We start from the raw sequence: 20,427 nt of genomic DNA on the forward strand, positions 1-20,427 counted from the left end.
CTTCATCACGATCCATCGAATCTACCGGAAATTTCACTGCGCGCTCCCACCGCCTCTATAACTTCACCTTGTCTCCCCCGAGCCCTTGTACAGGACCCGCCTCTCTCACCTATATTTGTTCGCAATCTTGACGCCATTTCTACAACCACAATCTCTGACCAGCCGGCGTCGACGCCAAACTGCTGCCCAACATGACCACCCACGTCGTCTCCCTGTAGGTAACCGCCTTGTGCTCATCCTGCCTGTAGATAGCGCGTTGTAGTCATCACTTGTAGCGTTGCGCCTTCAATCCATCTAACGCAGCTAGTTTCCTTCCGTATACTGTCGATTTCCACGAGTCCAAGTCCAACCCCGCAAGCCCACCACAACCAGCTCCGCCAAAGCTGAACGAGACTGCCCGCGAGTCCTCCGCTACCAGCATAGGCAGTGCACGACCGCTTAGCAAAAATGCAGCCGACGAACAGCCTCAAAGCCTCCTTAAGCGGGCGCCGCCATCGCATATTCAGCTGCCCAAGACCCCCATGAGAATGGCTGAGCACGAAGACTTCTTTACTCCTGGTCAGCCCAGCGCTGCCACTCATTTCCCAAAACCAGCAGACCCCCGGGGCTTGGTACGTAGCGATGCCCACGTCCCCGAATGGGGTACTACCGGCCTGTTCTTCAACCAGCCCATGTCGAGGGCCGAGCCAGCACCTCCTGACACAATTCTCGAATACGCAAAGGCGCAGGAGCGCGCGCAAGCACAGAAGGAGCGCATGAAGGGCTCACACGCCGGCAAGCCTACAACAGACCCGCGATGGGCCACTGAGTACACTGTTGTGCCTGCTGTCCAGGGCAACGGCGGACTTACCAACGCTCTGCGTTGTGCAGTCGACAACAAATGCATCAGCGACACCATAACCGTGGGCTTGATCGGCTTCCCCACAGACAGCTTGAATGAGGAGAAGAAGACAGAGATTTATGAGAAACTCGAGGAGGAGCATGACGCCCTTACCGTCTTCGTCAGTGACAAGGACTTCGACGGTCACTATGCTCACTACTGCAAGACTATCCTGTGGCCAGTCTTCCATTACATCATCCCCGATCACCCCAAGAGCAAGGCTTTCCTTGATCACTCATGGGTCTTCTATGTCAAGGTCAACCAAGCCTTCGCAGACAAAGTTGTCAAGAACTACAAGCGCGGAGACGTCATCTGGATCCACGATTACCATCTGTGTCTTGTTCCCCAGATGATCCGCCAGAAGCTCCCAGATGCGCAGATTGGCTTCTTCCTCCACACCGCCTTCCCATCGTCTGAGGTGTTCCGCTGCTTGGCTGCGCGGAAGGAGCTGCTGGACGGTATGCTCGGAGCTAACCTAGTTGCATTCCAGACACCAGAATACGCCCACCATTTCCTACAGACATGTAGCAGGATTCTCTCAGTCGAGGCGACCGAAGATGGTGTCCAGCTAGAAAACCGCTTCGTCAACGTGCACTCATCACCGATCGGCATCGACCCTCGAGCTCTTGCCCTGGCGCGGGAAGAGCCCGAGGTTCTGGAGTGGATCACGACTATGCAGAAGAGATACGAGGGCAAAAAGGTCATTGTTGCTCGTGACAAGCTCGACAACATCCGCGGTGTCCGACAGAAGCTGTTGGCATTTGAGCTATTCTTGAACAAGAACCCAGAATGGAGAGATAAGGTTGTCATGATCCAAGTCGCCACATCCACCACTGAGGATACTGAGCTCGCTGCCACTGTCTCCGAGATTGTCACTCGTATCGATGCCGTTCACTCGACCTTGACGCACAACCCTCTCATCTTTTTAAGACAAGATATTGCTTTCTCGCAATATCTTGCACTGCTCTCCATCGCTGACGCTCTCGCCATCACGAGTCTCCGTGAAGGCATGAACCTCACTTGCCATGAGTTCGTCATCTGCCAAGATGGGCGTGCGAGCGACAAGAAGTACAGCCCCGTCATTCTCAGTGAGTTTACCGGAAGTGCCTCAGTTTTCAACGGGGCCGATCTAGCCGTAAATCCATGGGATTACAACAGCATCGCGGAAGCATTCCGAGTTGCATTGGAGATGACCGACTCCGAAAAGGAAAGGAGATACACCAAGTTGCGCAACACAGTTATGCACCAAACTGGCGATTTCTGGGTGAAGAACCTGAGCAACCATCTAGCCAAGGTCCATGAGGAACAGTTCAAGCGCGACACCATGTCGATTCCTCGTCTCTCTTCCAGCAATCTTGCTCGTACTTACCAGGAATCTCAGCGACGACTCTTTGTCCTTGATTACGAAGGTACCCTCGCTTCTTATGGATCTGTGAACAACACCATCTTGGCAAACACCGAGCGTGTCATCGTCGTTCTCAACGACCTTGTCGCTGATGAGAAGAACGTTGTCTACGTTATGACCGGTCGGACTGTTCGCGAGACCGAGCTCATCTTTAACCGCGTGCGAGGTCTCGGTCTCATCGCCGAGAATGGTTGTTTCTTGCGCGAGCCCAGTGCGAGTGAATGGATTCAGTTCCCTGAAGAAGAGAAGACTGTAAAATGGAAGGACTCGGTCAAGCCTATCTTACAGTACTATCTCGAGCGTGTGGAAGGCAGCTGGGTTGAGGAGCGTCACTGCTCTATTATCTTCCACTACAACAAACCGACCGACAAGGACGACTCCGCAAGCCGACATGCCGGCGACTGTGCGAACCACATTAACGATGCATGTGAACAGCAACGCATCAAGGCGGTTCCCACCAAAGACTCCGTTGTCATTGAGCCCATCGACTTCGACAAGGCCTCTGCTTCGCAGTACATCTTCAGCAAGTACCCAGAGACAGCTCGACCCGACTTTGTGTTTGCGGCTGGAAATGACCGGAGCGATGAGGGTGTCTTTCGATGGGCAGAGAAGTTAAAGGAAGATTGGAAGGTTCCCAACGTCCAGACCGTCACCGTGGGTGACCGCAACTCAATTGCCATGTCGACACTACCCAACGGTGCAACTGGTAGGTTTTTTTCTCTCATCATAACAGCCGACATTTCACTGACAAGCACTACAGGTTTGCTTGGTGCTCTAAGCAAACTCTCAAAGAACCCTCGCTCGACTTGAGATGATGGTATGAATGCTTTCAGCAAGTTGAGTGAACATGATCTCATGAAAGGAATACGTCTCACGCGTTCTATACCCCTCTTACGACCTGACGATTGGTGATGACGACGAATGTATGGAGGCAAGGACATTGGAATGGCGAGTCACGGAAAGGGTTCTACGCATGAATAAACGACTAGCAGTGCATAGGTGGAGTCCAGTTGGTCTTTTCCTATAATAGATCTTTTCTACTCTCAGCACGGAACTTAGAATCTTCTTGTTAGTCCTGATATAAACATGCATAACTTTATTGTTGGATCGCCGTGAAGTATACACCACTTTGGTGATTGCATCTTCTGTCACAGATACAGCAAGTCTGTCTTTACTGATTTGTTGTAAGGAATGTTAGTCATTATTTATATGTTGTGACGTCTAAGCCTCTTCCGAAGCGCTTGTTGAGGTGCAAGCACTCCAGGGCTCTAGTGGGAAAGAGCAGTGTTCGAGTACTTGCGCAAATGCGTCGTGCGATAAATAGAAATCTATTAAATGAAGTTCTTTAAGTCTAAATGTTGGGCAAGGTAGATCGAGACACCAACGCCCACCACTCAGGCTATCCTTTCCACTATCAAGGAATCCTCGACACCGCCTTGTAATGCGATCAGTCCACTTGATTCGGTTTGTTTCTTCCACTTAGTTGACTCATATCTCGCAGTAATCACTGTTAGTCTTAGTGCGGGCTCGTCGTCATTGGAGCTTTCGCTGACTGGCAATGGCACAGCCGTAAAGGTCCACCGTCCGAACGCCCAGTTCAAGATATATCTTGCTCGTCCCTCTTGTATATTTTGATGTACATCCGCCTCAGCATCTGAAGACTTTGGTGGAGTAGAAGTGTATATGATGCCTTTGATGCGGTATACTTCGTCTTTGGTTGGATCCTCCAGGAATTTGGCGAGTTTCGCCATGTCCACACTGCCCTGCCTATCCTGGCTCTTTAGCGTAACAGTAAGCACTTCGACCTCGCTCGAGTGGTCATGGTCATGGCTATGATCATGTGCATGCGCGCTTCCATCTTCCTCTTTGACTCCCGCCAACCGGGCATCCAGCCCAAAGACAATATCCTTGTCCACCCACCCTTTCCTGCTCTTTGTCCTAGGTATTTGTGGCTCAACCTCGAGCGCTAGCACTGCATCTTCCACGTCCTCCAACCTTCGTTCGCTGACCAGTTCATGCTTGTTGAGTACGATAAGGTCTGTGTACCTTGCCTGCATCTTGGCTGTGTAACTCGTGTCCTCGTAACCCTTCCAATTCTCTACATCAATGACGCTCATGACGCCATCCAAAACATATTTGCCCGTCTCCCTGCTCAGCCTATTGACCTCCATAGCCAATGTTGCAGGAAACGCAGAGCCTGAGGTCTCGATGACGATGCGGTCGGGTTTTACATCGTTGGCGAGCGTTTCAAGGGCGTCGGAAAGCTGCCCGACGAGGTTGCAGCATATGCATCCGTTGAGAAGTTCTTGTACACCAGATATAGCAGCCGAGGAGGCGAGTGCTGTGTCGACTTTGATGTCACCGTATTCGTTTTTCAGGAGCGCAAGTTTGTAGGTTTTAGGGAGTTGAGGAATCAAGTTCAGGATGAGTGCTGTAAGGTTGTTAGTTTAAAATCAACACAACGCGCTCATTTCGTGCTGTGGGGTATCGGAAGAATTGCGACTGAATTTTACAACTTACTTGTTTTACCCGAGCCTAGGAAGCCTGTGATGATGGTGATGGGTATCATGGTGATGACGACAGTGATGCAGACGCGCGGACGCGGTCTGATTCTCAAAAACAAGCAATGCAAACACGCAATGGTAAGATTTCTCGCACGTGCAAGTCGTGATAGCGGGACCTCCCTCTCGATAGCACTAGTTTCAGCCTCCGCGTTGGCGGGGTCTCCGAGCCTCGAATGACGTAGACGTGCAGCAAGCGGGGCAGTGCTACCAAGACCAGCTACATATCAGGTACACTACCTGGAGCTTTATACCCCAGCTTGCAATACGCGCCTATCAGAACAACTTAGCTCCAATACCAAGAGTCTGTCACTAGGGACTGATCTTGATTGACCCGTCGCTGCTCCCGCTTCCAAGATGACACATCCTTGCCAGCCAACCAGCTGCATAAATACCTCTCTCTCTCCTCCATTGCACTCGGCTTGTATCTCACAACAACCTCGCACACTCATCTACAACTTGTACTGCTATACTGTCCTCGCCTACTTTACCTAATTCCAATTTAACACCAAACAAACATCATGGACTTCATCAACAAGGTTACCGGCAGCGGCAACACCCAGGGCAACTCTGTCAACGAGCAGGTCGTCCAAGGCCAAAACTCCGAGCAACAGTCCTCTGGCTCGGGTGGCTTCCTCGGCGGAATCGGTGACAAGCTCAACTCGGCTGCTGGTGGCGGCCGGGAGAGCGAGAAGAACGAGGACTACCTTGACAAGGGTATGTCAGCACTCCGTCATCGTCTATCATGAGGTGTCCCCATCGTGTGACAGATGCTAACTTCTATTCTAGGTGTCGACTTCGTCCAAGAGAAGTTCATGGGTCAAGGTCCTCAAGACAACGAGTCTGCCGTCGAACAAGCCAAGGACGAACAGATCAGCGACTTCATCCGTGGCCAGTACAAGAGCGCCACCGGCTCCGATATCCCCATCAAGGACAAGGAGACTCGTCTCGGTTAAGCTGTTGAGCTAGAGCTCCGGCATGATCAAGATTATGCGATGAACTAGGAGGATACGAGATCCGCCGGCTATGGACCATCATGACAATGATGGTGACATGAATACAATTATGATAATCACAGAATGAAACAAGAATAATACCCCACAATCAAGCTCATTTTTTTTTTTTGCTTTACGTGATCCCGTCCCTCCTCAGCTATATAACACATGTCCACATCGGCACGTTACAGTTGCTCAATGCCTTCGACAAGCCTATCAAGACTTGCTTCTGATTCGTCAGTCAACAGACCCTTCATCATGCGCGACCTAGTCATTGTTAGCACGTTCTGTCGTCCGTCGCATCCTTTTCTCTAGGTTCGACTTACAGGTTCCCCAGCTTACAAGCCCCCATGCTTTCCTCTAGCTCCGTACTCTTTACTTCCGCCACATCGATGACCTTCTCAGGCACCCTTGCCAATCGCGCTACATTCAAGCCGTAAGATCGATGACTTATACCCTCTGTGGCTTCATATAGAAACACTACCTCCTTTCCGCCATTCTGCTCTTCAAAGCGCATATGGACGTTCTTCAGCTCACCATTGGAGAAGCGACCTGAGAGTTTGGCCAGATGCTGGTAATGCGTGATGAACAGCGTGAGCGACTGCAGGTCCCGGATAACGTAATCAAGCACTGCTTCCGCAATGGCGACACCGTCAAAGGTTGATGTGCCACGACCCAGCTCATCCAGGATAATGAGGGAACGCGGTGTCGCGGATTTGAGGATATCCGAGGTTTCGTTGAGCTCGACCATGAAAGTTGATTCGCCTTTGAGCATGTTGTCAAAGGCGCCCATACGGGTGAAAACCGCGTCTAGCATACCTAGTCGCGCTTCGGTAGCCGGGACGTAGGAACCGATTTGACCCATGATTGCGATCAAAGCTGCAGATCGTACGTATGAGGATTTGCCGCCCATATTGGGGCCAGTAATGAGGAGAGCTCGCGTGGAGTTATGGGAGAGAGAAAGGTCATTGGGAACGTAGTTTTCGAGGAGTAGTTGCTCGACCATGGGGTGCCGACCACCGGTGACGTTGAGCTCGATATTGTCTGTGAAAGTAGGCTTCACATAGCCCGGCTGATTCGCCAACGTGGCCAACGAAAGGAGGGCGTCAAGTGTTGCCAAAGAGGCTACACAGTCTCGGAGTTGTTGATACTTGGATGAAATGTCTTCTAACAAGCCTATGTAGGCTTTTTCGCATGCTGCAGCGAGCGACTCTTTGTACTGGTCTCGTTCTTGGAGCATACGTTTGACTTCTGGAGTGTGGAAACGCAGGGTCGTCTTTGTAGCTGAGATCTGTTGCCATGAAGCAGGTACTTTCTTCTCTTCAGGTGCCTTCCTCTTGACCTCGATCAAGTACTCGATTCCAGCAACTGTGACGTAGACTACTTGGCTTTTCCCCAGCTTCGCAGCCGCATCCTTTCGATGCGTATTGAGGTCGTCTTCCACAGAGGCGATGCTCAGCTTCAGGTCGTTGATATCTTCAGCCTCATGCTCTTCACGAAAGAACGAATATTTGTCATCGTCTTTTGCAGCTTGGGCGTTGATCTTCTCCAAAAAGCTGTTCAAGTCATCGTATATCTTTGGAACATTCGAAACTGCTTCACTCAGGAGTGAGGAGGAGAAGCCACTCTGTTCGGGTGTCTTCGCCGATAGGTACTGGCTCGATATCTCCTGCAGACTCTGCAAAGCTGCCAATAGCTCCGGCCTTGTACACTTCTTGTAGTATATGCGAATGAGCACCTTTTCTAGATCGGTTCTGATTTTTCCGAGCACGAATTTCAGTTTGTCCACAGGTAAGGTGTTTTCGCCTTCCTTGAGTTCCTCCACCGCTGCTATGCGCTCTTCTAATCTCTCTTTGTCTATCAGTGGCCGGCCGACCCACTTTCTCAGCAACCGCTGTCCAAAGCGAGTCTTTGTCCGATTCATGGTCCAGAACAAGCTGCCTTTCGACGTGTAGTCTGTTTGGTTCTGGTAGATCTCCAGACTAGATAGAGTGTTGCCGTTCAGCAACATGTACGACCTGGCGCTGAAGGGTTGGAAGTACTTTGTGAGATCGAAAACATGTTCTAGCCCATACTCGCTAAGATATGTGATCAGTGATGAGAGACATATAGTCACATGCTCTGATAGCTGATGTACTTTGTCGAGGATTGCGCCTTGCTTGTCGGAGTCGTCTTCCTGGCTGGACTTCATTTTACCTGCATAGAAGTTTGAGATGTGACTGTAGGCTTGCGCAGCCATGGTCTTTGGCTTTTCTACCCTCTCGACCCGCGACCTGTCTCCGAAGACGTTGGTCTTGCTAGCAGACAGGTGTTGTATAAGCTTTTCTGTAGCTTTAGACAGGTCGCCAACGACCAAGAACTCGGCTGGCGCAATGTGGAGTAACCGTGTCTCAATGTCGCTACGCATGAAACCATCTTCGAAATCATCGTAGATTATGTCGCCGGTCGCCGGCTGAACAGCCACTAAGCCGACATGAACTTTCTCGTCCGTACCCCATCCTTTCGCATTGCTCTCGGTGATGCAAAGGAGATATCCAGTCGACTGTACGCTAGCGCCAGAGCCTTCGGTGGGGGCTTCCAGGCCCTCAACGTCGTCCACATACGTACCCTTGGTATAAAGATTTGTGAGTTTCCGTACAAAGGGGGCATTTCTGTTGGTACCTGCCGCTTTAAGCGCGGCCGTCTCTAGCTGTCGTACTACACCGACCTTGTGATTCGCCTGTACGAGACGTTTAACATGGACCTGTAGACGATGTGTAGGAAAACTGGCAGATGCGAATCGATCGAGGTGTGCTTCGGAAGGGTGCTCATCGTATCTGAATTTTCCTAGAATGTTGGAGCATAACGTCAGTATAGGTGTCATACGCAGTTTATAATTCAGAGTTCTCACCTGGTATACAGACGATGCCCAGCGCTTTGGACGCGGTTCTTGCGTCCTCGCCAAAGAACTTGTACTTGTAGCCAACCTCCATGACGATGATTGTGTCAAGATGCTTGCGCTTGATGTCCAAATATTGTATTTCCATGGGTGTCAGCTTGCTCGCCTTCTTGGTCGCAGCGCCCTTCTTTCCCTTGGTGGGCTTCTGGGCAGGCTCATCCTCTTCATCCTCGTCTCCGTCGCCTTCGTCGCCATTGGCATTGGGACTGTCGTCGGATATAATCTTGTTGCGCCTCCTGAGTTCGGCAAAGCTATCTGGTCGACCCAGCTTCTTGACGAACTTGTCGTGTAGCCTTTCCTTGTGCCTCTGCGAGAGCGCGGCTTCCTCTTGGTCGTCTTGACGGCTCTCGTCCCGTGCGGGAGGTGACGAGGAGAAGAGAAATTTGGAAGTTCGATCAGTGATTTTTTGGGATTCGGGTACAGACGCCTGTCGCGGCGAATCGCCCTTATCGAATCTAACGCGCTTGGAGGGGGAAGAGCGACGGGTTTCCTGAACATTGTCCTCGTCTATCGCGCGCTTGCGGACGGGGATGGTCTGTGAGACGGGTAAACCATGCCTGTCGTCATCGTTGTCGTCGTCTTGGTTTGGGTCGGTGATGGGGGGTGAAGCAGGCGTTTGCGACGGTTTCTTTGTGAAGAAGCTCGAGATGGTCGGTTGCGTGGCTTTCTGCGACGACTTTGGCTGCGACGACTGACTGTTTTTTGGCGCCATTGAGTGATTCGCGGGGTTGTGACGATACTCGACGTGCCTGTGGAGAAAGCTGGAGACGCGTGAGGCCGGCAACGCGACCAGCTCCGGATTACATCACGGTGTCACGTTATGCAGCTCTCACCCGCAAACTCGGCAACTACCTCGCCCGCAAGGCTGTTTCCGCATTGGGATCAATTCGGGACCAACAACGACTTGAGTCGCAGAGACACTTCCCATCAGCATTTCTCTTTGCTTATACAAACTCTCTGATGCGACGGCTGTTATCAACCGCGGCTATCTCCGACCAACAACGGCCCGGCTTCGTTATCTCAACTACTTCGATAGGCCAAACCTGCCCGTTCGACGAATACATTATTACCTGACCGCGTCCACTCGGCCCGCCCGCGATGGTGCATTTCGACTGCTGCGCACGCAATCCCAGCCTTGGGCTTTTGCAGCTTCCCAATTCGTCGCAGCGCTTACCACTACAAGCTACTACCGTCGCAACTCGGGGATCCACCAAGCCGACTTCGGCTAGTATATAACCTACACCATGAGCCCGTGGTTCGCCTCTCGTAGCCTTGGTGAGCTTGTTCTTCCTCCCTCCTTTCGTCAATACTGTGCTGCTGCAAATATGGCGCGCGGATCGCTGGTCAAGTGTTTCACCGGTCTCTTGACGTTGCAAAGTGCCTTGGGTACTCCCGTCAAGAGTGGGGAATCATGGTCGTCAGACTACCCTTCCAAGCCCATTCTGAAGGAGGGCGAGTTGGGTGCTGTCGCCTCGGAGAGTGATATCTGCAGTCATATCGGTATTGAGTTATTGAAGTTGGGTGGAAATGCCGCAGATGCTATGGTCGGTACTGTAGCATGTGTAGGCGTGGTCGGCATGTACCATTCTGGTAAGATTTCCATATACACATTCGTTTGGCTACTTGCTAATCAGACACAGGTATTGGCGGAGGGGGTTTCATGCTTGTGCGTGCACCAAATGGGACATATGAGTTTATCGACTTCCGCGAGACAGCACCAGCCGCTGCATTTGAAGACATGTACAAGAACAATGAGGACGCCAGCATCAATGGCGGTCTCGCTTCTGGAGTGCCAGGTGAATTGCGTGGCCTTCAACATCTTCACGAGAATTATGGTGTCTTGCCATGGGCCACTGTGCTCACTCCAGCTGTAAAAGTGGCCAGAAATGGCTGGCGAGTGAACGAAGACCTGGTCAAGTACATGGCCTCTGCCACCTCATCGTCCAACTTCTTGGTCGATGACGTCGAGTTTGCCCTTGATTTTGCGCCGAAAGGACGTCTACTCAAGCTCAACGAGACCATTACGCGAAAACGTTATGCCGACACGCTCGAGACCATTGCAAAGGACGGTCCAGATGCATTCTACAGTGGTCCTATTGCAGAAGCCACCATCCGGGCACTTCAAGCTGCCAACGGAACCATGACCCTCGATGACCTCTCCAATTACACTGTCGCCATTCGCAAGCCATCTACCATAAACTACCGCGACTACAAGCTCACAGCCTGTAGTGCACCCTCAGGAGGAGAGGTCGCCCTCGCCACACTTAAGATTATGGAAGGCTATTCCGAAGTCGGCAACCCAGAAAACATCAACCTAACTACCCACCGCCTTGACGAGAGTATGAGATTCGCCTACGGCATGCGCGCTGAACTAGGCGACCCCCTGTTCCTCGACGGCATAGATGCATATCAAGAGCAAATGCTCTCTGAAGCTACAGCTAAAGAGATCCGCTCCAAGATTTCCGACACAAAGACTTTCGACGTGGCCTACTACGACCCCGCTGGTCTCGAATCCCTTGAAACACCCGGAACTAGTCATATTGTAACTGCAGACAAGAGCGGCATGGCCGTCACACTAACGACAACGGTGAACCTACTCTTTGGAAGCAAGCTTGTCGTCCCAGAAACTGGTGTGATCATGAACAATGAGATGAACGACTTCAGTATCCCGAACACGACAAATGCTTTTGGATACATTCCGTCGCCTGCGAACTTCATTCGCCCCGGAAAACGCCCTCTTTCATCCATCTCCCCTGTAATCGTTGAACATCTAAACTCGTCATCCATCGCGAGCGCTTTCTACGTCGCTATTGGTGCTGCGGGTGGCAGTCGTATCATCACAGCTACCATCCAGAACCTGATCCATATCTTGGATGGAAAGCTGACAACGGCAGAGGCGCTAGCTGAACCGAGAATTCATGATCAGTTGGTGCCTGCCCAAGTGAGCTTTGAGTATGGATTCAACAATGGAACCACGGCTTTCTTGAAGGAGCTGGGAAGTAATGTTACCTGGGTCGCGCCTGGTTCAAGTACAGCACAGGGTTTGAGACGCTTGACAAATGGAACGTTCGAAGCTGCTGGTGAGCCTAGACAGAAGAATAGCGGTGGATTTGCTGTCTAGATAAGTAAGGTGGGAATAACTATAGTGCCATAGCCTCATAGTGCCTGTAGATTGAGTCGTGAATGAGATTTCGACTACTGATAACGTGCACACATGAAACTTGGTTGTGCATAACTTCAGTTTGGATATTTGGTAAATTTTTGAGAATCTTTTGTACAAATGCAACTCGATACGAGCAGCCTAGCGATCTGACGCTACCCAAGCAAATTCAACGTCTCTTACAAGTATCTCCCCTCGTGTCACCGAAATCTTATCAGAAGGAATACAACGCCGGAAATTTTACAGTGTAAACAAAACAAGCAAAGGAAAGGTGCAAGGTGTTTTACCTATGAAATGGCATGGACTGCGCGGGTCTATCCAGGATTGAAGCATGCCCTTCAGAGGGGCATCTGCCTCGATATGGCATAACATCAGGTCATTTCGCATCGATGTGGTTCATGGCGCAGCTGATCAGACATTATTTTGGAGCGCAATATTCGCACATAGCGAAAGGCTCAAGCAATTGGGGATAAACACACTTCATCTGGGCATCACTGTCAGTAAATCAACGAGTACGGGAATCGGAGAGGTGCGTACCAAGATACTATCACAGTCCTAGAAGCGGGTTCGGTGACTAGGCTTCGAAGGCGCAACAGGAGCTGCAGCGACGTCTTCGATCTGCTTTGCACTGTAACGAAAACATAATGTTAGCAAGCACAACAATGTGACAAGAAGTGTGGTGTATTACGTTTTGCTAGTGGTCGTGTGGTGCAGAAAAATGGTAAATACTAAAAGTTCAAGAAGGGGGTATGATGAACACTAGAATGCTGTCATGGGACGACTCGCAACTCGCGTCGCAGCCTTGTGCTGAAGAGACCTAATGCACAACTATTTGCGCTGACGTTTGTTTGCTGCGTTGTGAGGCTGGCTTTTCCGTTTCTTCTGGGGAGGGATTTGGGAGGAGTCGCTCTTAGCAGATGATACATACCCGTTGACATCCTTATCCAGCTGCATGTACTCCTCGGCTGCGCCCTTGCCTCCACGATCCAGAAGATAAGCCATGTAGTAGTGCGAGAGTTCCTTGGAGACGTCTGGTGAGAAGCGTCCTTTAGTGCGCATGAGCTCGTGAACTGCCTTTATCCGAGTATGAGCCTCTTCCTGATCGAGCGAGGGTTGAGCGACTTCAAACTCAAGGTACTTGACCCAGAACTCGCGCGAGTCTGGGAATCGTTCGTGCTTGTCCTTGAACACTTGGCGGGCCTCGTCGACACTGCCCTTGCATTGCCAGAGTATACGCGCCTGCTCGGCAGACAATATGCCACCGATGTGGTTGTTTGCACGGCCAATGTGCTCCTCCAAAAGACGGACCGCAGCGTCGTTGCCTTCGTGGCGTCGCTCTACACCCGCCAGAGCAATGAGGGTCTCGGTGTGCTCGGGGGCCTCGTCCAGCATGGACAAGTAGATATCGCGAGCGACAGAGATACGACCAAGCTTTTCTTCAAAGCGAGCCCAGTTCAGGCGTATCGCAGGGGCCGAGATAGGCACGAATATGCAACTGGCTCGCATGTAGATGATCCTCGCATTCTCCTCTTTGCCCTGCGAGAACATCCAGCGGGCATATCGTAGCCAGAACTCGTCGTAGAGCGCGCAAGCAACAAGACAGCGCTCGTACAGGAAGGAGGTGCGCTCGAAGTCGCCTTGCTTCTCCTCGTACTCCAGATACTTTCGCCAGTTTTCGAGCTCCGCATCTTCAAGCTCTGTGACATGGAAGTAAGCCCTCTTGATGGTTTGTTCAAAGGTCCAACGGTTCGTGACGTCCTGTTGCGTCTTTGTGTATTCGGCGTAGTAGTACTCGTGAATCTTGGTACGCAGTTGTCGCTCCACCTCAAGCACTGGCTTCTCGGGCTGTCCCTGGTTCTCCAGCTCAACGGCGTTCTTCATCGTCTCAAGGGTATCGGGATCGACCAACTCATCGACTGGTCGGTTGTTGAGCAGGACGGAGAACTTTTCGTAGTATCGGGCGAACTGATAGATGGGAAGATGTAGCACGCGGCTGTAGATCTTGGAGACATTGGTTGGCTCTCCGATGCGCTCTTCGAACTCGATATACTTGTCCCAGAATGGGTGGCTCTGGAAGTCGAGACCAACAAAATGGGCACCGCGCTCGAATAAACTGCGAGGTCAGTATTTCGAAAGCAAGCAACGGGGAGGGATAGGAGGGGGTGATGTTGCAAAGTAACCTATCATGCCAACGAGGGGGAAGGCAAGGCCATCGACTTGAGGCTCGTAGCGTACCATATCGCTCTTTCGTGGGGCATAGTACAATGGGGCAATAAGGAGGTGCATCAGACGGTATGCAGCGAGACTGTGTCATATCTGAAAACGCTGCGCCAAGATGCGCACGACTTCCCGCTGGCTACGGCGAGATTGAGCCTCGGAATCGGGGAGGAGGGATGGGGAGGAAAGGCAAGACTTACTCTCGGATAATGTCGTTGTCGTGCGATGTGTCCATCTTGAAGGTGCAGTAGTTGGCCCACAGGTCTACTGAGGGTGTGATGCACGAGACGCCACGCTCGTAGACCATCTCAGCAGTCTCGGTGCCGCCGATAGAGAACTCGAGATCAGCATACTTTTTCCAGTATCCGAAGAACAGTGGGAACTTGGTCAGAAAGCAGTCGTATACGTTGCGCACGAGTTCGATGGCGGACGGGCTGGAATTGCGGGTGACGCCACCCTCGAGGTCAGAGGCACGAGTGACGAGCGCCTCCCATCTTTCGAAGTCATCTTCGTTCTCTACCTGTACGTGGGTCAGCACGAGTTTCGCGATCACGTGGCATAGTACGTACGACTGCGCTGAGGAGCTTGTTGATCTCACCCGCAGCTTCTTCTCCAGTGTAGTGGATCTGGGCAATGCTGCCGCGTCCGGTGGTCAACATTCTGTCGCGCGTCGACTTTGTGGTAGCGGTACGTGTCTCGTGGTCGAAGGAGTGTGGAGTGCGACGGAGGAGGATGGACGGATGGGTGTAGGTGTTGAGAGCTTTGCGACTCGTACCGTGGAAGTTGCGCCCGAGTTCGCGTCGGGAACTTTCGTCAGCGATGCCCTCTAGCGCCTTCCAAGGTCGGTAAGGCTGGCCTAGCACGTGCAACCATCTCTTTAGTCTGCAGCCAACACGTGCAATCACATCTGCAAGTCACTCGAGAGCAAGAGCAAAAAAGAATCGTTTTGTGAATGCAATCGTGATGACGTAAATCTCGCTCTTGTTGATTCAAACTACGATAAAAGCTCGCAGGGGCAAAAAGTCCACCAAGGTATCACTTTCATAGTAGGGCTACATGGTCCCTTTGACTAACACAGCGCATCCATACCACACTCTGACGCAGAAGCGAACCCATGTACGACGGTATCAAACAGCGCTCTCCTCTTTCAAGAAAGGGGCTGTCTCATTTACCGCAAACGAAAACGGACTTTTCCCCACCTCAGGACTTCTCGGACTTATAGGTAGGGCGAAGAGCCCATCGTCCTTGTCGTCCTCGTCAGCAGGTCCAGATGAGCCTCGCGATTGAAAGACAGGCGCAGGGCTAGATAGAGCGTTCAAAGAGCCCATCATACCAGCGCCTTGCTGTTCTGTAATGAACTGCGGAGGGGCTTGTGCAGCGACCTTGCGAGGCGGCGCGGCTGGTTGAGACTGTGGTTGCTGTGGAGGTTTCGCAGCAAGTGCCGATGGATTTGCTCCTTTGAACACGGAAAATGAACTAATAGCGATATCCGATGACTCGGGCGAGAGAGGATTTGAGAAGCCTGGCGCGCTGCTGGTGGGTGTGAGGTCTTTGTCGCTCGTACCTAGTCGCAGGCCAGCCAGCTTGTCCATCAGCCGCCCTCCGCCTGGTGATCGTGGACTAGCTGGGCCCTTCATTGGGGCTAACGTGGCCTCTCCCAGCGAGATGCTGAGACCAGCTGGTTTGGCATTTACACCAAAAGTCGATTCGATCCATTCCTTTTCCTGCACCACCATGAGAAGACCAACGCCTTCGACATTGTTCCGCGATTCGGCTTCGATTTCTTTCTGCAGCACCTGCAACCTCTTCTTGGCCCAAATAGTGTGCAGGACGCCCTTCTTGCCCGCTGCACGCGCGGATGCTCCTAATTCAGGAGGGAACAAGGCGGGCAGAGGATTTGTATGCCAGACCACAGGCGATATACTAGCGTCTTGTGGTCGTAGCGTGAGTGTAACGCTTGTAGGTACTGCGACACCCGGGGGCAGCAGGAAATACATGCGGTTCACGTCGTTGGCAGGCTGGTCGTTGGCGGGCAGAACACGCGTGCTGCCGTCCCACGATATGTGCCAGTCTCCCCGCACTCCCCGCGTTGTGTCGTCGTCCTCCCACTCCACCATTAGGATCTTGGTGCCGGTTGTGGCATTGCCATGGCCCGCCTCATATTCGTAGCGGGCAAGCGCATTAGTGCTCGAGATGCTCGGCGACTCGACCTCATCCTTAGCTGGCTGCCGCGTGGTGGTGTCGACTGAGGTGAAGGGAACCGTGGCTGGAGACGCCATTGGAAAGGTGGAGTTCGGACGTCGAGAGCGCGATGCAGGCGGGACGGTACGTCTATACAAATGGGTGGGGGCGGAATACGAGTCTAGGTGTTAATAACGGCGACGGCAAAATGATAGTCATGTACGGGCCCGTATTCGACGGCGTGAGACGCGATACAGTCGACACAAAGGCTAGATGCACCCACCGCTACCTTGTTCCGACTTGGATGGCGATCTGGAAACGTCGTGCTGGTCGTCTGTTGCTGTACGCGTCGACTTGCAGCTTCGCAGTCCGCCCCATGTTCCTCGCTAAAATTAGAAAGGCATCTCTTCAGCAACGAGCACGAGCGACTGTCGCGCCACAACTACAGTAGACATGCGAATTGCCCTCTTCAACTGTGGCAGCCAATCATCTTCACATATGCACAATTGAGGCGTTGCGACAGTGAGCGATACGCTTGTTTCATCTCCATTCCTTCTCCTCCATCTACGGGCGCTCGCACTAGAACCCCATCCAACTCTACTATACATGTAGGCGCCTGGGTGCTGCGCTAGCTTCCCTTGCACTTTCTGTGCCCCTTTCCACCTCCGACTTACCAGGGCACGCAGACCCCGAGTTCTACCGTGATATCGTCAGCCGTAAAGTCCCTTCCAACGCCATCCAATCCATGCTACTCCGCCCTATGAATGCTACCTTGCTCTCGTTGAGCCAATGGTATCCGAATTACAAAAGTGGGTATCGTGGTGAAGAAAATATATGCAAAGAAATAAGCAAAATGCTTTTCAGGTCATCGCAAGAAGAGGCATGGCGAGCATCATCAGACACTGAGAGAATGTAGTTTGCGAAGAGAGACAACAGACCAGGATGCATACCAGCAGAAGATCCAGGCTTTTTAGATGAGCAAAAAGTCCCAGTTCTTCTGTCGCATCATGTCCCGCCAGTGAACACTCTGTGTGTTGCCCTTCGCAAGGTTGTCGTCGTTGACACGCCACACCTCTTCAAGGAGGTTTTTGACTCTTCCGTAAGAGCCAAAGTTTGCAGCTTCTCCCAAGAGGGCGGAGCGCTCCGCAAACATACTGCGGAAGCCTGATTGCTGCACCGAGATTGAGCCAGCGACCAAAAGTGGCCATACTAGAGATCGGTCGAATCCGTCAGGACCGGCAGGAATATATTCCATAGCCTTACAAAGAGCGCTAACCAGGTTGACGAACGTGGGAGATGTGCGGTCAAAGTCCGGCACCAGGCTGCACAAGTAGATGCGAGCGGCTAAACGGTAGACTGCCGTCATGTTACGGCGAAGCTGCCTTGGAAGAATTTCGCCGGTAGACGTGTAGGCGCTGTTGAGTGATCCCTGAGGGGGCTCAGTCAAACTGATTTGCTCACCAAGGAGCTTGATGTGTGCGCAGAGCTGCACGACATCCATATTCTCGTTCTTTAGCGCCTCGAGACAAGCGATCTCCGAAATCAGATACATGATGCGGTCTTCACAGCCCATGAGTTCGGCAAGGCCAGAAGATGCGTCGGCGATGAGCTTCTCGCGGTAAGTGTCAGCGAAAGAGGGTGTCCTGCCCAACATAGTAGCACCGAGAATGTCGATCCAAGAAGCTAGTGTCATGTTGAATGGAGGCTGAGCATGTGCTTGTCCGTTCATCGCAATCATCTGTGCAGGCAGCTCGAGCCTGTGAACAAGGTTTTGGACTGCTTCGAAATGGCCATGCCATGGAATGTCCATTAGGCCGTCGTTGAAGCGGCCAACTGAACACTGGAAAAAGATCATACCAAGCGCGGCCTCGAGAGTATGGCCATGTTGGCTGTCGCTGTAGAGCGCCGCAGTAAGCTGCTGGACTGTTTCACCGCGATGTCTTTGGATGTCCTGGTCGATTTGCTCTCCTGCAAGGTTCTGGGTGGTCTTCATATGTAACGCGGATATGCTCATGCAGCAGTGCAGGTATGCTTTGTTAGACTCAAGTGCGGGTATGATGACATCGCGTTGTGCCGCTCCGGGCTGGTTTGTCTCGAGGACCGGGAAGGCTGTGGGCATGATGTTCTCAAGAAAATGGCTAAGAAGGTGGCGATCGCAGTCCTCGACCTGAATGGACGGTTGGTGAGATGGGCTGAAAGTACCACAGGTGTTGTAATCGAAGATGGGGAATTCGAGGGGCTCCTCAATGTAGGATTCGCGGCGCTCAAAGTAGTCTTTCTGTATCCAGTCATCAGATGGGTAGATGTTACCAGCAGCTGGTGGGGTTTGGTAGTGACTGTAGGATGATAGTGTGGAATCGCGACGGGTTGGAATGTCGTTGATGAACATTTGGCTTTCGGTCTTGATGTCAATGTCGTAGGGCACGTAGTGTCCTGGATGGGCGAAAGCTGGGGCGAACATTGGGGGAGGCATTGTCGAGTTATAAAAGTCAGGTGTAACAGTAGGATTGAAGTTGTAGTCCAGCGAGTTTTGTGAGTCCACAGAGGGTGCCCGGGTGCAGCTGACGCCGTCCGAGAATGTGTCAGCGGTTTGCATTGAATGACAAAGGCTTGGTGGTGTGTTGGTGCCCATTGCGCCGCTCTGTGCTGTCTTCTCGTTGAGTTTGGTGCGCTTGATGATGTTTTTGATGACTTCTTTTTGCGTCCGCCTTTGTTCATTGTTACTCCACCACATTGGCCTCTTGTATTCGCACTTGAGACCAAGGTGTCTGCAAGCACGGCAAGACGGTTTTCCTTCATCACACTTCTTCCGTCGCAGGCGACATGTGAAGCACCCTGCAAAGCTCCCGTTAGTCGATTGTCCATGCGCGGGATCCCTGTATCCACATCTGAAGGGTGGTCCTTACCTGATCGTGAACGACGGTGCATTTTTGCGGCTTGTTGTTGTTGTTGTTTTGCTGCGTTAGCAGCATTTGTGGTCCCTACCATGGTTGAGGACTGTTTGGTAGCGGATGGGGGAGCGGACGAGGAGGACATGGACGCTTGATGTACCCAGAGCTGTGGTATATGAGGAAAGCCAGTAAACAATGCGGCAAGAACGACTAACGCGCGACGGGACGATTCGTAAGGGACAGGATGGCAGGGCTCGACCGGGCTGCTCGTAATTAAAGATGGGTATTCAAAGCCTGACCAGCGGGCTTGATGTGAAGGAAGGAGCGGAACCAAATTATGCGGTCTACCTGTTGCGTGGAGATGTATTAGTGAGAGACAAGTACCTTATATCTACCACGAACGGCACATTTGTTCACAAATATTGCTGAATCTATTCTTGGAGACCCTGCTATCTGGCCAGGTGGTCGTCCAACGGGAGGGAAATGCGAACGCCATGCAGCATGTCGACACGGCATATTGATTGGACGACTAGTCTCTGGCGTGCAGCCTGATGTCGACATTTGGGGTCATTCTGTGCTCCTGGCTATTTTGGGGCACTCTTACCCGCCGCGCTAGAGCCGACCGCAGTACTTAGCGCGTATCTCTCCACGGCTATCGATCGGCTTACTGGTCCCCGCAACGACTTTAGCAAGTTAAATGACCCATTTAGTACTGGAAGCATATTACCATGTCGACTTGAGAGTTTTCGCTGACTGGGGCCGTGTGCCTTGATCCCCCTCTTGACCCAACCTCCTTGCGGGGCACTATCGAGCTGTATCCAGGAAGGGCCTAGGAAACACATGCAGCGGCTGCGATAAGTGGCCGGCCCGGACGTTGCTGGTGGCCTTGTGCAGATGTGCAGATCCGGACTGCAGTGTGCCAAGTCTGTACGTAGATGATAGCATAGCATCTGCAAGTCTCGTATACGTGGTGTGTCGGTACCTGCCCTCGTGTCGACCCCAAGGAATGTACAGTGACTCGTGATACGGCGAGATGCGGCTGTTGTTGGAATCTATTCGCTTGTGCCACATTGAGCCAGAACGTTCGGGCACTGAGGACGGAGTCACGCAGACTCGAGGCGGCCCAATTCGCGTCCACACTGTCGTGATCATTTCCACAGCGGGACTTGACCAGCTAGTACCTAGGCGAACGAAAACGA

The 20,427-nt window shown here is 52.1% G+C and overlaps 7 protein-coding genes across 7 annotated transcripts; 3 read left to right on the top strand and 4 right to left on the bottom strand.

Moving 5' to 3' along the window:
• Positions 1–191: 191 nt before the first annotated feature.
• On the top strand, positions 192–3,095 carry GT037_007715 (glycosyltransferase family 20 protein; the record flags this gene model as incomplete). The annotated part of the gene is made up of 3 exons (XM_038932762.1): positions 192–214; positions 308–2,991; positions 3,046–3,095. 3 exons carry the CDS (start codon positions 192–194, stop codon positions 3,093–3,095), a joined length of 2,757 nt encoding a protein of 918 aa, XP_038784263.1.
• Positions 3,096–3,679: 584 nt separating this feature from the next.
• GT037_007716 (uncharacterized protein) lies at positions 3,680–4,854 on the bottom strand (the record flags this gene model as incomplete). The annotated part of the gene is made up of 2 exons (XM_038932763.1): positions 3,680–4,716; positions 4,806–4,854. The coding sequence occupies 2 exons, from the start codon at positions 4,852–4,854 to the stop codon at positions 3,680–3,682; spliced, it is 1,086 nt and encodes a 361-aa protein (XP_038784264.1).
• A 513-nt stretch (positions 4,855–5,367) lies between these two features.
• GT037_007717 (uncharacterized protein) lies at positions 5,368–5,802 on the top strand (the record flags this gene model as incomplete). The annotated part of the gene is made up of 2 exons (XM_038932764.1): positions 5,368–5,563; positions 5,636–5,802. The coding sequence occupies 2 exons, from the start codon at positions 5,368–5,370 to the stop codon at positions 5,800–5,802; spliced, it is 363 nt and encodes a 120-aa protein (XP_038784265.1).
• A 224-nt stretch (positions 5,803–6,026) lies between these two features.
• GT037_007718 (dna mismatch repair protein msh3) lies at positions 6,027–9,491 on the bottom strand (the record flags this gene model as incomplete). The annotated part of the gene is made up of 3 exons (XM_038932765.1): positions 6,027–6,108; positions 6,168–8,667; positions 8,732–9,491. The coding sequence occupies 3 exons, from the start codon at positions 9,489–9,491 to the stop codon at positions 6,027–6,029; spliced, it is 3,342 nt and encodes a 1,113-aa protein (XP_038784266.1).
• Positions 9,492–10,104: 613 nt separating this feature from the next.
• GT037_007719 (uncharacterized protein) lies at positions 10,105–11,900 on the top strand (the record flags this gene model as incomplete). Its single annotated transcript, XM_038932766.1, has 2 exons — positions 10,105–10,369; positions 10,420–11,900. 2 exons carry the CDS (start codon positions 10,105–10,107, stop codon positions 11,898–11,900), a joined length of 1,746 nt encoding a protein of 581 aa, XP_038784267.1.
• A 594-nt stretch (positions 11,901–12,494) lies between these two features.
• GT037_007720 (tpr-like protein) lies at positions 12,495–16,435 on the bottom strand (the record flags this gene model as incomplete). The annotated part of the gene is made up of 5 exons (XM_038932767.1): positions 12,495–12,567; positions 12,868–14,052; positions 14,357–14,676; positions 14,726–15,012; positions 15,373–16,435. 5 exons carry the CDS (start codon positions 16,433–16,435, stop codon positions 12,495–12,497), a joined length of 2,928 nt encoding a protein of 975 aa, XP_038784268.1.
• Positions 16,436–17,307: 872 nt separating this feature from the next.
• On the bottom strand, positions 17,308–19,325 carry GT037_007721 (transcriptional regulatory protein pro1; the record flags this gene model as incomplete). The annotated part of the gene is made up of 2 exons (XM_038932768.1): positions 17,308–19,172; positions 19,244–19,325. The coding sequence occupies 2 exons, from the start codon at positions 19,323–19,325 to the stop codon at positions 17,308–17,310; spliced, it is 1,947 nt and encodes a 648-aa protein (XP_038784269.1).
• Positions 19,326–20,427: the final 1,102 nt, after the last annotated feature.

This window comes from Alternaria burnsii (assembly GCF_013036055.1).
Source record: "Alternaria burnsii strain CBS107.38 chromosome Unknown 693, whole genome shotgun sequence".
Classification (NCBI taxonomy): domain Eukaryota; kingdom Fungi; phylum Ascomycota; class Dothideomycetes; order Pleosporales; family Pleosporaceae; genus Alternaria; species Alternaria burnsii.